The 15,415-nt window shown below is 44.0% G+C and overlaps 1 protein-coding gene across 5 annotated transcripts in view; it reads right to left on the bottom strand.

Moving 5' to 3' along the window:
• Vps13 (vacuolar protein sorting 13C) overlaps positions 1-15,415 on the bottom strand; it is a 226,901-nt gene that overhangs the window by 59,680 nt on the left and 151,806 nt on the right. For 4 of the 5 annotated variants that reach the window (XM_055070805.2, XM_055070801.2, XM_055070803.2 and 1 more), the window contains 3 exons: positions 13,495-13,599; positions 11,356-11,451; positions 9,048-9,149 (listed from right to left, as the gene is read on the bottom strand). In XM_055070805.2, coding sequence (XP_054926780.1) covers positions 9,048-9,149; positions 11,356-11,451; positions 13,495-13,599 — 303 coding nt within the window. The remainder of the gene's footprint in view (positions 1-9,047; positions 9,150-11,355; positions 11,452-13,494; positions 13,600-15,415) is intronic. The other variant, XM_055070804.2, reaches the window with a different exon arrangement.

Raw genomic sequence — 15,415 nt, 5'->3', positions numbered from 1 at the left:
GCTGTATTTTTCTTTTGTTATAAAGTCAGGTGCACATTAAATTTTGGTGCAAACTGTTTTCTACTATGACCTTTAAAATTTAATTGTGCATTAGAATCAGGAAGTATTGCCAAATGAAACAGCAGTCTGCTCAAACTGTATTTTTTTTCCGCCTCTTCATTTAATTCGACCTGCTGAATGGCTTGACAACTCTGTCAGTCACATCAAGCTCGAACTGATGAAAGTCTCTACTGTAAAAACTCTACTGTAAAAACACTAGAATAAGAACGATACTAGAGTTAGTTGGTTGAAATGCATATATAAATGGTACCACAAAACATGGATACAACACAGACCCACATGTCAACTTCAATGACTGGATTAGAACCAACAGGCCAAGTGATATACAGTATAACTTCAATATAACAAAGAGGGATATAATAAATTATTGGATATAACAATGTAAGCCGAAAACATATTTCACCGATATCAGCATATAACTAATGTCACATATTGATGCATGGCATTAATGTTGCCATGTATTGATGACGCTCTAGACTACCTGTACAGTGCCACCTATGTTTATTCTATCGACCTATGGTCCAGCTACTGGCAGAGTGCCATCGACGAGACAGGCCAAGAGAAGAATGAATTTGTTACCCCTGACGGTCTTTACCAGTTCAAGGTGCTTGTGCTATGTGGCAGCGCCATCGTTTTCTCGCCACCATTCAACACGCATTACAATCATCTCTCAGCGATTCTTGACATGTTCTGCCGGAAAGGTCTCCAGTTGAACTCTTCAAAATGTCACTTCGCTCGCCACCAAATCACCATGCTTGGACACCTTGTGGATGCAACAGGTGTGCGACCTGATCTGGACAAAATTTATGCCATTATTAACTTCCCCGTCCCGAAATCTACAAAGGACATTTGTAGTTTCCTAGGGCTGTGCTCCTATTTCCCGCGCTTTGTAAAGGATTTTGCGACCATTGAATGCCCTCTTACTACGTCTTTAAGAAAGATGTCAGATTTCCTTGGGGTTCTGATCATGCCACACTTTTTTCTCATCTCACTACTCTCCTTTCCACGCCTCCAATCCTGGCCCACTTTGACCTGTCTGCCTCAACGGAAGTTTGAACAGATGCCAGTGGTCACGGCATAGGAGCAGTGTTATCACAACAACAGTGTAGACATAATCGTGTTATAGCCTATGCCAGCAGACTTCAATCGCCTGCTGAGCACAATTGATCAATCACAGAGCGCGAGTGTCTCGCTCTTGTGCTGGCAGTTGCAAAGTTTCGTCCATACTTGTACAGATGCCCATTTTGTGTCATCACTGATCACCATGCTCTATGCTGGCTATCCTCGCTCAAGGACCCTACGAGACTACTCGCTCCTTGGGCTTCAAACCTGCAAGAATATACCTTCTCCATTGTATATAAGACGGGACGTTTGAACCAGGATGCATATTGTTTGTCCAGCAATGAGCAATACTGCGATCCTTCATTACAAGCCCTCATGGACCGGCTGGAGTCAGCGCCTGGTGAAGCCTCTCTCCGGATGCTTCTCCTCAAGGAGGGTACATTATATCACCGCAATTTTTATCCCCACAGCCCTGACCTACTGCTCATCATCCCATCACACCTGCGTTCGACTGTCCCCTGCCAACTTCACTATGCTCCTTTGGCTGGGTGCTTGGTCGTCTTGCACATATGATCGTGTATGCCGTCGCTTCTCTTGGGTGAGCCAGGTCTCACCCACTCCGTGCGGCGTGCCGCTTGTGAGCCCTGTCTGTGCCACAAGAAGCCCTTCATGCTTCCAGCTGGATGTCTCCAGCCAAACGACGTCCTGCATAGACCCTTTTTTTGAGTTTGTCTAGATCTTCTTGGTCCGTTTCCTCTCTCGGGCTCCAGAAATAAATGGGTCACCATTGCTACAGATTACGCTTCGCAGTATGCCATCACCAGAGCGACAAGTTGCGCTACTGATGTCGGTGACTTTCTATTCTACGACATCATTTTAGTGCATAGTGCTCCGTACCAATTACAAACTGGCTGTGGCTGTAGCTTTTTCTCATGGCAGTCGTAAACGACATCCTCCACTCCTGCTCGACAAAGCACAAATTTAGCACATCATACCACCCACAGACCAACACCCTCACGGAATGCCTCAACCAGACCATCGCCGATATGCTTTCCAAGTAGGTTGAGGCCGACCACTGAAACAGGGATCTTCATTTACCATGCGCGGCGTTCGCGTCTAACTCCTCACGTCAGAACACTACCGGCTATTCACCATTCTATCTCCTATACGACCAAGAACCCGTGTTGCCCTTGGACACCTTGCTGCCTTTGCCCGCATGTTCTCTACCACTAAGAACGCCTGCGACGCGATCGCATGCACCAACCACGCAAGGCAGCTCGCCCGCACCTGTCTAGAGGCCTCACAGGAGCATCAGAGACACCTCTGTAATTGCCACCATTGCAATTTTCACTTTTCTGCAGGTTCTCTAGCGTTTCTCTGGTCACCTACCTGCCGTGTGGGCCTTTCTGGAAAAGCTATTGTTGCGTTACACTGGTCCATACCATGTGGTGCGACAAGTGACCGCTGTCACATATGAAATCATCCCCGCTGACCCCTCAGCGTCATTGTCAGCTGCAACTCACATCGTTCACGTAGCGAGAGTTAAGCCCTATAACACACCTTTGGCTAGGGATGTGTAGCTTAAGCACCGGGACGGTGCTTCTACTGCCGAGCGGGATGATATGAAACAGCCACCACAGTGTGGCTGCACTGAAGAGGAGGAAGACCACATGTTCCCAATTGCTATAGGGTTGCCATCTTAGCCACTGTTGGCCTATGTGTAAATATATTGTAAACAGCCTTGTGTATCAGCTGCACGTAAAAATATGCCTACAGCGTAGCTCTTAGGCACCCATTCCAGCGGCGAGCATTGGCATAGACATAACCGAGCGAACGAGCACAACAGCGAAGGATGAAAGAGCGAACACGGAGCAGGAGATGAAATACCCGAGCTGCAAATGGCGGAGACCAATGAGAGCAGCCCCTTCAGTGACGTTCACGCAGGAAACTGGTGTCATGCAGACATGCCAAACTGCTCGATGCATACTCATATCTTGTCTCAGCCAGACCGCTCGTTTCATACTATCGTCTGCTCACATCCGCTCTCACTCCCACTTTGGTTTGCTTGGCTTGGTCTCGTTCACACTTGTTTCGATTGTCGTGGTTTGAGATTGTTGTTTTGCAAGGAAGAGTCTAAACCGAAATATCCTGATGGAAAGGTTTTTGGAGGCAGTGGGCCATATCCGATTCTATATGACATGACGGACCCTGAATATAAGCATACGGAGGCGACAGCCAATACCTCATTCTCCTTGACTTTGGAACACAGCGTCGCCGCAACAGAAGAGAGCACACTTACATGATTATGATCAGTGGCAATGACATCGTCACCTTCGTAGGACATGACTCACGTTAAGAATGAAGCACGAAGAACGTGAACACTGCACCAACTTATCAGCAGATGAAGGAAAAAGCATGCAACATCTTGCACCTACAGAGAGGAGGCGAGATTTTCATGCTGTCACGTGACTGCCGCAGTGGCTCGCCGACAGTCGGTGTGGCCGCTCTGTCTGGCACACCGCGTGTGTTTTACTGCTAGTGTATATGAGGATTTCTGCAGTGACAATGGCTCTGAGATAGTGCCAGAGTAGCATCCATCGAATGTTCACCAATGACGCCCTCAATAAGGCATGTGGCAAGCACGTCAAAACAAAGTGCTGCATGAACGGGGGTCTGTCTGCAGCAGCTGCTTCGAATCGCGCCCATCTGTCATATGCGCAATGCTTCTCGCATTCTCCTGTTTAGCAAGGCAGTCGCACTACGCTTTGCTCGTTTGCAACATGCCACACGAAACAGACTGTCCGTGCTAGCCAGTATATAGTGAAATGAAAACATGTATACAGCTGCACTCAAATTTCGCATTGGGGAGTATCACAATCGTTAGTGAATTTTTTTAAATGTCAGTGATTAAAAGAAGTATTTCGGTTAATTCACTCTTCACTGTCAAAACAGTACCTAAACAATGTAGCTTCTCCGAGCAGATGCAACAAGAAGGAAGGCGTCTACGGAGAATCAAATATGGCTTGGATAGAAAAATGCAATGAAAAACTTTGCGTGAGCATACTAAGTTCTCACTTTATACCCTTAACTTTATTTTGTTTGAAATACTGCGGTAAATAGGATACTGAGATTAGTGTACGTGAGATGAGGATGTCTCTATTACTTTTTTTAGAATTGCTACATCATTCTTACTTCTTTTATAACACTGTTTTGAGCTCTTTGAGCTAAACCACATTAGCAATTTCGAAAATTTGTTTTGTTTACATTGACCTAAATACCATGTAAACAAAAATGACAACAGCACAAAAGGTTCATTTTTTGAGTCGTTGCATGTTATGAACGTTCATTTACTAAATGCGTCAAGAGCTCACGCCAGGAAAACCTCACAGTGATTGAACAGAGAACGACAGCTCTAAAGCAACATTACCATTTTTCTTGAAAGTCGCGCACAAACGGAAGCTTATAAAAAAAATTCCCAATAGATTACAAGGCTTCAACATTGTGAAGTTATACACTGGGTTCCTTAACATGCACTCAAAGCATGGCACTCGGGCGCTTTAACATTCGACGCCCACCAGGATGCAGCGGCCACAGCCGAGAATCAAACCCACAACGTCATGATCAGCAGCACAATACTTGCCGTAGGTGGTTACACAGCAAATACTTACGAGCCTCTTAAAGACTTTAGTGGGAACATTGCTCCCTTTAATATACGGGCTGTCATATTTATTGACTTGATGATGGGATCGCTTCCTCTCTTGTATGGCAGGAAGCTCAATCATAATCCTCTGATAGGACGCGCAAAACAGGTGCAACAACGTTTAGGAGCCCAGCAAAGCACGTACATTAGCCGAACCTAATGCGCTGTAGACGTAAGCAGCCCAAGTGAACACTTTATGTTCAGTAAATGTTTTAAAGAGCAAGGCTTAGGAGTACCATAACCAAAACTTGCCTATTATATATATAAATGAGAAGTTATAGAGTTACGCTAAATATGTTTTAAAGATTGCTGACATATTTTTAAAGTCGTAGAAATGTTGCCACATGCTTCTCGTATGTAAAAGAATGACATTTAGTGAATACAAATGGCAGGAAATAATTCTAAGGCATTTGAATTTGATGCTAAAGTTGGTTTCAGAATGCCGGACCTGGTGTTATTGACATAAAAATTGTTACAGCGCAATCACATGCAACCACAAGTATGAAGGACGGGACACAAGCGCTGTGTTCACCGCTTGTGTCCTGTTCTTCATACTTGCGGTTGCATGTGATTGCGCTGTAACAATTTTTATGTCAAGTATGCACCAACTTGCCCAGAAAGAAGTTTTAATGAAGGTGTTATTGACATTTTGTGACACTGTGACACAGAGCAAAACTACCCGACATTGTGTAGCAATAATAAGAAGGCAAAGTATGAAGGCGCTACTCATAAAAATATTATGCAGATCCAATGCGCATCTTGGAATCCATGTGAAGCATTTAATCAAATGCTATGAATTTGCTCATTTCATTCCTGCGTCATCAACGTAAAGACAACTGCCACGCACGTGTGTTCTTTCACGCACCCGCGCTACGCAATTGTGACACACATGGCTATCATCTCAAAAAGCTAGCTGGCGTCAACATGATGGAAGTATGGAGGCGATTGTGGCTTAATGGTTAGCGCATCAGGCTGCTGAGCTGGGGCCCAGACCAAGGTTCGATCCCACCATTAGACATGCAATTCAAATATTTTTTTTAAAGTGTGAGCTATTTGGTAAGACAGCAGTAGCATCCAGCCAGCAGCCATCGTCAGGAAGTCCTGAAGGGTTTGCAAAGAGAGCTTCACTAAACAGAATAAAAGCGTGGTGTGTGTTTCATCTGGTTGTGCTTGAGTGTGGCAGCCATAGGCAATCGCAGGAACTGAGCGAGCCAGAGTACCACGATGTAACAACGTATGTAATAATGTATGTGACAACATTATAACAACGTATGTAACCCCGATGTAACAGAGCACCAAAACCGTTTTGTAGAAAGAAGTATTATAGGAGTAAATTATTTAGGGTGCTCTGATGCTTGCTAGTATTTTTATGAGGGTCTAGAGTGCTCGAGTCTTCATATAAATGCAAAAAAAAGAAAAAAAAATGACAAGTAAGAAATGCCAAGCAAACGGTCAGAAAATTCAAACAAACATGCTAAAATGAGGAAGTATGGCTCATGTTCCTTTGTGGAAATGTTCATTGTTCAACTGAAACTTTCCTACGAAGCAAGAAGCAGAGCTAATACACATTTAAATACTGTAACTCATTTTACAGTTCCATTATCTTAATGGATTTTGCAATTTGAAAATTGTCAGGTGTATGGGCGTGCAAAAATTTTTTTCACAGAGAATACTACAACCCCAGCCAGAAAGGCAAAAAATATCTTGTAGCTTCAAGTCTGTGCAGAATGCCGCTGCTGAGAAATATTTAGGCAGCAAGATTAATCTGGTTTCCCAGCATCTTAAATAAAAATGACCCCGAACACTGGTCCGGGAATCTGAAGGATATCATCCTGAAATGTTTAGGTGTTCACTCAAAATAGCAAATGTCAGTTCTAAAGGAAAAAAAATGCTTTTCATGTATTTCAAGCTGAAGTTCTAGCAGAAAAAAAAAAGGAGGTTTCTTTTGGCTGTGTTAACTCTTGCTCACATCAGCACCACTGTTTTTATTACGTGAAATGAAGTTGTTTTTAGGAAGAATGAGTAACTAAACAACTGGGTGTGACAACTCATTTGCATTCTTGCCTTGCCTACATGGCATTGTTTTCAAGAGCTATGTGACAGCCACTCATGTGACAACTGCCTTGGTGACATGTTCTGACAGTTTCTGGTGCCTGGCCAGCTGCTTTCTCCAGAAGTTGGCAGCAGATGGGCACAGGCTGTGGCTCGGCCACTGTGATGGCCCTTCATACATGTTTTTGCTGACCAGGTTAAGAACCGCCAACCTACCTTCCTTTTCCACCCTTCTCTCTTGCTTAAACCCTCAGTGTCCGGTGTCAAACGAAACTTTCGTCTCCTCAGCTTTTGGTTCCAAGCAGAAGCATTGTCATATTTCCTAATGTGGCCGTAGTGATGCGTACATGCTAAGACACCAGCTATAGGCGAAGCGTGCAGGTTAAGCGTGCAGACCACAAACACGTAGATTATCAAAGGGACGCTATACGTTATGTTGTATGGTACTGCAGCGTAGATGTGAGCATGCGACAGCGAGCAGCAGTGGAAGCGGAAATCCTGAAAGTGGAAAATTTGGAAGCGGAAATTCCAGAAGCAGAACTGGTGCGAGTGACAAATCAGTTAATAACGGCATACATCAACAGTTGGCAGTGGTTTGTGAATAGAGGGGTCACTCATTGGTTAAAGATATGTGATGGTAAGTGGGTGTTGCAGTTGCGTATGTGCCATTATAGACATCAAGGCCCAGTCATTGAGCTTTGTAATGAGTTCAGCAGTGAGTCAGTTCATTTTTACTGCTTAAGACTTTGCACACACTCTGCTATGCCATTTCAGACTACGTTCAGAAAGGAGGTGCTTATCCAGTTTTGCATGTGATTCTTAAGTTGTCTTCTCTCTCAACTTGTATATGATCAATAAATTTGGCTTCTTCGATGGGACACTAGTAGTTGCTGTCTCTCTACTGTGTGACACAGTGACATACTGTAAGCATATGATGGCACCCTAACAGACCTCAGACTCCATTGGGCTCAATTTGCTCCATGTCATTCTTACATATAATTCCCCATTGACATACTCTACAACAGAGTGAGCATGCCCTCCTCTGGTAAAAAATGTACTCATCCAAACCACCCCCAAGCTGATGGAGAAGTTGAAGGCTTCTATTTGATGAGTACCATAAAAAACAGCAATGCTGTCAGGATTGCTGAAACTAAGTTCCTTCCTTGCTACAGTACAGCCGGATGGCACCTAGTCAAAGGCACAGAGTGCAGTTGAGTTAAGGCCACCAGAAAAGAAGGCTAAACAAAACATGCAGATCTTGGAGACATCCCCACTGTGAAAAACAACACTGCTTATTTATTTCCAGTACCCTGAACTGTGTGAGCCTCAAGAAAGGATCTTGAATGGTCTGCTTCCTGGCTACTGGAATGCACCAGAGGTCCATTCAGTTTCCAGAAAGCCAAAGCAATTGCATTTCAGGATCAGCCGTAACACATCAGCACAATGTCTTGCTACTCTAGAGACCGTAACAATACCTCAAAGACTTCCAGCACAAAGTTCTATGAAGCAGTCCTTTGTTTGAAGCTAAGCCAACGACCATCTACATTAGCCACAGCCAATGCTATTGGGCTTGTGTAGTTCTGTGTCCCACTAAGCATCTGCATCTTACACTCAGCAACGGGTTGATGATAAGCTGGATACTTTTATGCCCACTTTTGCTGTAGCTGCTCACAATCAGCATTACTGAGAAAGCTTCTTGAGGTATTTTCTTGATCTTCTGAGAAATCAATCATCCTCTGCTGCTCCTGGTGACCTCTTCCAATGCAGCTAGCAGGAGGCATCTGTCATCATCTGTCATGTTATTGCTGTTGGCTACTGAAAGGTGCCCAGTGAAACATCTTTGGACATTGTGGCTGGTTTTGAAATGTGGCTTGCAAGAAATGAACATTTTCTGCTACATTTCCAGAAGCCAACGAAAGTTCACTTGTTTGAGAATTTCTAACTACATAACTTTGCAGCCTGAAACTTCCCATGTAGGTGAAAAAGAACATGATTGCAAAGAACATATATCTTCTCGCAATATTTCAGCTGTTGAGACATCAGGTCCTGCCTTAAAAAAAACTAACAAAGATAACTGCCGCTACTCGTCTAGAAAGTGTTAATAGGCGAGCTAGCGTACAAACAGCTCTACACTACAAAATGATTAACCAACAGAAAAAGTTTATGTACTAACCTTGTAGGAAATGTCCTCAGTTGTCTTGTTGACCATCCAGAAAGGGCAATATAGACCCAATACTATGCAGTTATTGGTTGTTTCGACATGCATGCCCAAGTCCTGCAAAGTAGCACATTACCATCAGCATGTTATTCCAAGCGATAAGGTGAACTGGCTGGCTTAATCTTGTTTGTCAATGCTAAAACATAGATGCACACACAAAGCTGCTCAATGTCAAACTATACCGCCATACAGCAGTGATAACAATTCAGTCTCTTAACTTTACTGCACAGCAATAGTGTGAAAACTATCCCTTAGAAACTGCATTGTTATAAGTATAGGCTAAGAAATGTTTTAAAAACTTAACTGAACAGAATCTTACGCTATGAAGCCAATATAAAAAAATAAAATTGCAAATAGTTATTGTCAAAACAACATACAATATTGTCAATTACATTTCTCAGTGATCACAACTGCAGCTAAACCACTAAGAAAATGCTAAAGCTATAATAAAAATAACATACAAAAGGTCTATGTTTGCTTTGTGTGCACCCATGAGTAATTTTTGGAAGTAATTTTCATCGCCATTTCTTGACAGAAGAACAATGCACCCTACCACACTGAAAGGTTCTCAAAATTACTACTGTGTTTACTTGAATAATGGTCACAATTTTTCCCCCTTAAAATTGATGTGAAGTTGGAGGGGTTCGAAGTACCCAGGGAAAATTTTCCAAGAGAATGTTCTGATACCAAATAGAAAAATGAAAAAATATATGTATATAATAAAAACTAAAGAAGCTTTAAATTGGGGTTCACACACCAGTTATTGTAAGCTTAAAGGGAAGCTGAAGAGTCTGTCGAATTCAATAAGACGCTCATATACGGATGTGGGAACCTTATAAACCATGTAGGTAAAATTTGGGGGTTTTTTTTTTTTCAATTAGGAGCGACGTAATCGTCGGTTAAAATTGTGCTGTAGCTACGCCCCCCCTCGAATGCCGCGCGCTGCTGCTGACGCTGACGATGCGAGCGGAGAGCGGAAACCGCGGTGTTGTGACGTCAACACTAGTGTTCCGTTCCTTCGCAGCCTCCGCGACCGTGCCTGACCGTGCTTGTTTCTGCGTGCGTGCCATCGTAATCTGCTTCGATCGACCCTGCATTCCTTTGTTGGTGCGCCTGCGTGTATGTAGAGTGGTAGTCAACATGCGCAGCATCAACTGAAGTGGTGGGCCGATCATGCCGGCTTTCTGTGCAGCCTACGGTTGCACGAACACCAGCGGCCGCGACGATGTTGTCTTCCATTACTTCCCACAAGACAAGAAGCTTTTAACGAAGTGGGAGGCTGCTGTGAAGCGAAAGAATTTCAAGCTCTCAAGAACAACAGTGCTGTGCTCTAACCACTTCCGTGACGATTATCACCAGAATTTATCATTAAAACGTACGTTGGGTTTGCCAGTCGAGTCGGCTCGTCTAAGGCCCGGCGCAGTGCTGTCAGTGTTCGTGTACACAAGGAGCTCGTCACCGCTGTCAAGGCCAGCTTTCGCGAAAAGAAGGAAGCTTGAGCTAAGAACCTGACTGCGCGAACCATTGTTCAGTGTAGTTTAATACGTGTAAGCTAGTGATTGCTACAATGCTTTTTTCAGATAAATGGAGTTTGAGCTGGTGTACCGGTTTTTGGTAACAGTGAGGCGTTACGCCTGAATTAAATGGCGCTTGTACGAGAACGGTAGCAAACGGCACCGTACTAAAAAAGCGTATCAAGGTTAGGCTCGTGCGCAGCTCTCCCATCATATCACATATCGAGACTGCGGCTACGCTATGCGAAATTTGCAACCGGAGACTGCGCGCCGCGCGTAATTCTACTCAGAAAGCTCGTACGTGTGAAGACGTGATACGTAGACACGTTCGCTTGGTCCTATTTAAGTTCAAGCATTGTAGGATTCATGTGTAGTCCTCTGTGGCCAAAATATGTTAGAAACGCCAGGACGCTACGCACCCCCCTTCTCTCGCGCACAGCGAGAAACCGACCGTCTCACGTAGCCAACGGAATTCGCCGCCTTTACGACTTCGGTTACGAGTAGTGTGCGGATGGCGCACAGATGAAGGTCAGTGCATGAACCGGGAAGCTTTTCAGGCGTTTCAACCGTCTTTGTAGATTGCCGACAGCTTTGGACAGCGCACAAATGCAGACGATCGCATCCCCGCTTACATTCCACGAGGAGGCATGCAGGAACACAACACTACAGTTGTTTGACCGGAAACGAGCTCACTAGATCGGCGAAAGATCGGCGAGATCACTAGATCGCTTTGCAAAAAACATACTCACCAAAGAGCATTTCCAACACGAGGAGATCCCAAGACTTTGCTTTCGTTCGCATCGAAAGCACTGCTCGCACCAGCATCGTTTGCTTCTTCGAGAGGCCTGCTCTTCGCAATCGGCTCGTACATGTAGGGAGTAACGCCGAAATCCTCAGAAAAACGCAGTCTCTCTAAATTTTCCATTACCGTCTCAGAAAAACAGCACCAAACTACCTGGCACCGCGCTTCATGTGTAGCGGCAGCGGTCGGTTCGGACGAACACTAGTGTTGACGTCATGAGGCGCCCGACCAATCACAGGCGGAAACGAGACGCGCGAGCTGGGCATGTCCGCTGCTGCACTTTTCGTTGAAATAAAATATATTTGCGCTTTCTTTCGCTCAATTTCGATACGATATTCGAATTCGGAGGGTTGAAAACCATTATGTACAGATGTTCACTCATTTTTTCTGGAAAACCTTTCAGCTTCCCTTTAAATAAAATATTACTTTCAAACAACATAACCCAGGTTCTACACAGGCATAACTGCAAAGGCCCATTATTTGCAGACACTAGCTTAACCTAGAGCCCCTAAACGAATACACTCAAACCTCGATATAACGAACTTAAATATAACAAAATTCTCGATATAACGAAGTATTTACCTTTTTTTAACTTCTTGTCCATAGACCACCATGTATTTAGAACCTCAATATAACAAAGTGTGTTTGTATGCGATTTCAATATAACAAAATTTCACTGCCGCCCCAAAGGAATGCCGAGAAAATAAATGGAAACCTTCGCCGATGCAGATGGTCAGATGATTGAATTACAAGTGGCTGCTTGCAAACGCACCTCTGAAATTGCCCTGCAACAAGGGCAGAAGTGGGGCCCTGTATAAAGTCCAAGTGCGATAAGATGCTATTGCGCCCTGTGCACTGTGTTCTTTAGGTGCGAGTGAAAGTGTGCGAGGGTGAGACAAGAAAGACGGTGGCTTTATGAGTGCTGCCTTCCAGTGCAAGCAAAGGGAAATAGGGGCAGGGGAGAGAGAGCTCGTGGTAACGCGATCAAGCGCACCATGCCAGGGGGGCAGAGTGGGGGTAAGCTGGAGAGTCTCGATTTCTGGCAGCTGAACGCATACGCAGCTGCGCACCCTGCTTTAGAAGTAATCTGCCACGTGTGCAAAGAGTGGGCTTGCCAAGAAGGCGTTGCACAATGTCAGCTGTCTTACCACGCATTCGGTACTGGAGGTAGGGTAACCTCAAGTTTCAGTAAACCGTTGGAACGAGAGGCAGACAAAGCATTCGCTCCCCGCTGCCGGCGCTTTTCCTTATAGCGTCGTCCCAGTGGGGGCAACACTATCAGCGACTCAGGCAAAGTGCACGCGAAAGCGTGGCTGGCTTCGCTTAATTTATACTGCTGAGAAGATATCGTCGACGTATGTGGCATGAAACCGTATCATTTGTCGCCGACTCCCTAATTTGTCAACATGAATTGTTTTATCATCGAAATTTACTTTTTTGATTGCCCGATAATTGAGAGTACGTATTTGCATCAAAGGTCGAATCTCAATAGAATGAAATTTCTATATGACAAAGCAAATTGATGATTTTATCGATTTCGTTTTATTGAGGTCTAACTCTAGTTGCCAATATAAGCTCTCAAGCACTTTCAAAGGAGAGATCTTAGCTTGCGTGTTTGCTTCACATACTGTGGCACCAATTAGAATAACAGATTTTTGTTAGCTTTCATCATGATCATCGTCATCCCCATTCAATCAACAAATAAGTTGAAAGCCTCTCTCCCGCAGATCTTAAATCACTGCTGCATAGCCTGAACCAAACCCAACCTACTGCCCTTCCTTCAACCTTCATACTGTTGCTCTAATAGACCTGTTCTGAGAGGCCCAATGGAGCTAGCTTTCACTCAATGGGATTCCAGTGTTGAACGTCTTAGCTAGTTTGACTACCTTAGCCAGACAGAGCATGCCTGCCGGCATTAGTCAAGGCCCTTGAGTACGTCAAACATCCATCACATGTTGGATACAATTTTCTAGTTTGTCCAGCAATATGACGGAGCCAATATCCATGTTCATTTGCTTGCAATTATCTATCAAATATGGGTGTACCCATGCACAAATAAAATGACAGTAATATTAAGGTGCCTCACCATTTGCGGACCTTCTGCAGTCTCAAAAGTTAGCACTGAAAGTTCATCCATGGTAGATTCCAACCGTGTTTTGCAGGACCACTCCATGTCTCTGTAACCATGCAGCTGGACCGAAAAAGAAAAAAGAAAGCTTACATGATTATGTTGCACATGTTTTGCAGCACAAGGGCCCCAGGTATGGCCTAAAAACACCAGAACAAGTTCAAAACTGCAACACTGGCCTGATGAACACAACAATTTTTCATCGCAAGATGCAACACGGGTGTAAAGGACCTGAATTTCACAGGCTGTATAGGTGCCTAGAAGTTAGGTTCCCTTAAAAATATGGAGATGCATGTCGTGAGGCGTTTTTCAAGACATGAGGTTGTGAGGATAGAGCAGCAGTGCCAATAAGTAGCGCAAGGATAACAAAAGATGGGAGGAACTATCTCTGTAAGCAGTGTGGTTGTAAATATGATGATAATGTGTCGTGTTTAACGGTGCAAGGGCCAGATATGATCAAAGAGTGCCATGACACAAAATGATGTGTTGTCAATGAATGCTGAATCAAATGGAAAAATCGAGTACTAATGGCAGGAGTAACATTTACCGTATTTATTCGCATAATGATCGCACTCGCGTAATGATCGCACCCCTGAATTTTGTCGTAAAAATTCGATTTTTTTTATTTTCCGTGTAATGATCGCATCCAGAACTTGCTGCAGCGATATGTCGTGTGCCAAGTCTAGCTAATAATGATCGCGCTTACCATCTGTTGAATGCTACGCGAACGACTCAAGACAAGCCAAGCGGTATGCACGCACCAAACATTCTTAAGTAGATGCCTCATTTCATTACTTTCATCACTTTCCGCACTTCTATGACAAAAAGAGGTACAACCAAACTTGTCTTTATTATGGGTAGGCTTTATAATGGTTGTGGTTAACAAAAACAAAAAAGGCGCCTTTCGATTCTTTTCATCTGCACTCGTGCGCACGCAACAAATTGCGCGCGGCAATGATAGTAGCCACGTTTACACCGATACATTAAAAGTGTACCCTATTCATATGCCGACGCTTGTAACACAGCTGAGATATTCGCCCACACTTAGCAGAATGTGCCGTATTAGGATAGTAGTGCCGACAGATGCCGCAGTTTCCGCAGCACGCCAGCCATGCGTTTCTATGTCACTGGCAGCTAAGCGCGCCCGTCTGTTTCTGTCCCCTTAAAGTGGACATGGCTACGTTATTGCCGCAAACTTGCAGACATTAACGATATTATTCATCACTGATACGAAAGAAACTGTTTTAATGCACGTAATGCACTCATGAGAAGAAAAAAAAAAATCGTGTTCGGCGCGTTCGGCTTGCTCTGCCAGCCGCCATATTAGTTTTGGTGTCCCGCACCCGCACCCCGCAGCAAACGCGGGACGTAAAAAAAATTTTTTTCTTATCACGGGAAATTTAACCCACGTAATGATTGCACCCCTGAATTTGCGTCAATTTTTCTGACAAAAAAGTGCTATCATTATGCGAGTAAATACAGTATATAAAAATACCTAAAAATCCGTCACTGCAAATTTCGTAAGATGTGTAACTATTAAAATAATGATAGTGACTAAAATCGAATTTCATTAATTCACAGAAACCACCTGCCATAAAGATGGAAAAACCCTCCTGTTTTCTGAAAGAAAACTGGAAAGCAAAACTTTCTAAGCAATTGAAGATTGCCATTAAGCACAGTATGGCCCACTATTAAACAGAAAACCCTATTGGTATTCAGGACAACTTCGCTACTTCAACTTCAGAGGGAAAAAGGCATCTGATTCTATTTGACAGACATTCTATGAAAAAAACCTTTACAGACCTTCGTATATGAACTGATTTGTTATCAGTGCTGGCATGCTAATTTGACATTCCCTTTAAAAAAAGAGTAGAGCATA

Source organism: Dermacentor andersoni, chromosome 5 (assembly GCF_023375885.2).
Source record: "Dermacentor andersoni chromosome 5, qqDerAnde1_hic_scaffold, whole genome shotgun sequence".
Lineage (NCBI taxonomy): Eukaryota > Metazoa > Arthropoda > Arachnida > Ixodida > Ixodidae > Dermacentor > Dermacentor andersoni.
The sequence above is the reverse complement of the archived record's forward strand: the minus strand, read 5'-3'. Positions and strand labels throughout refer to the sequence as shown.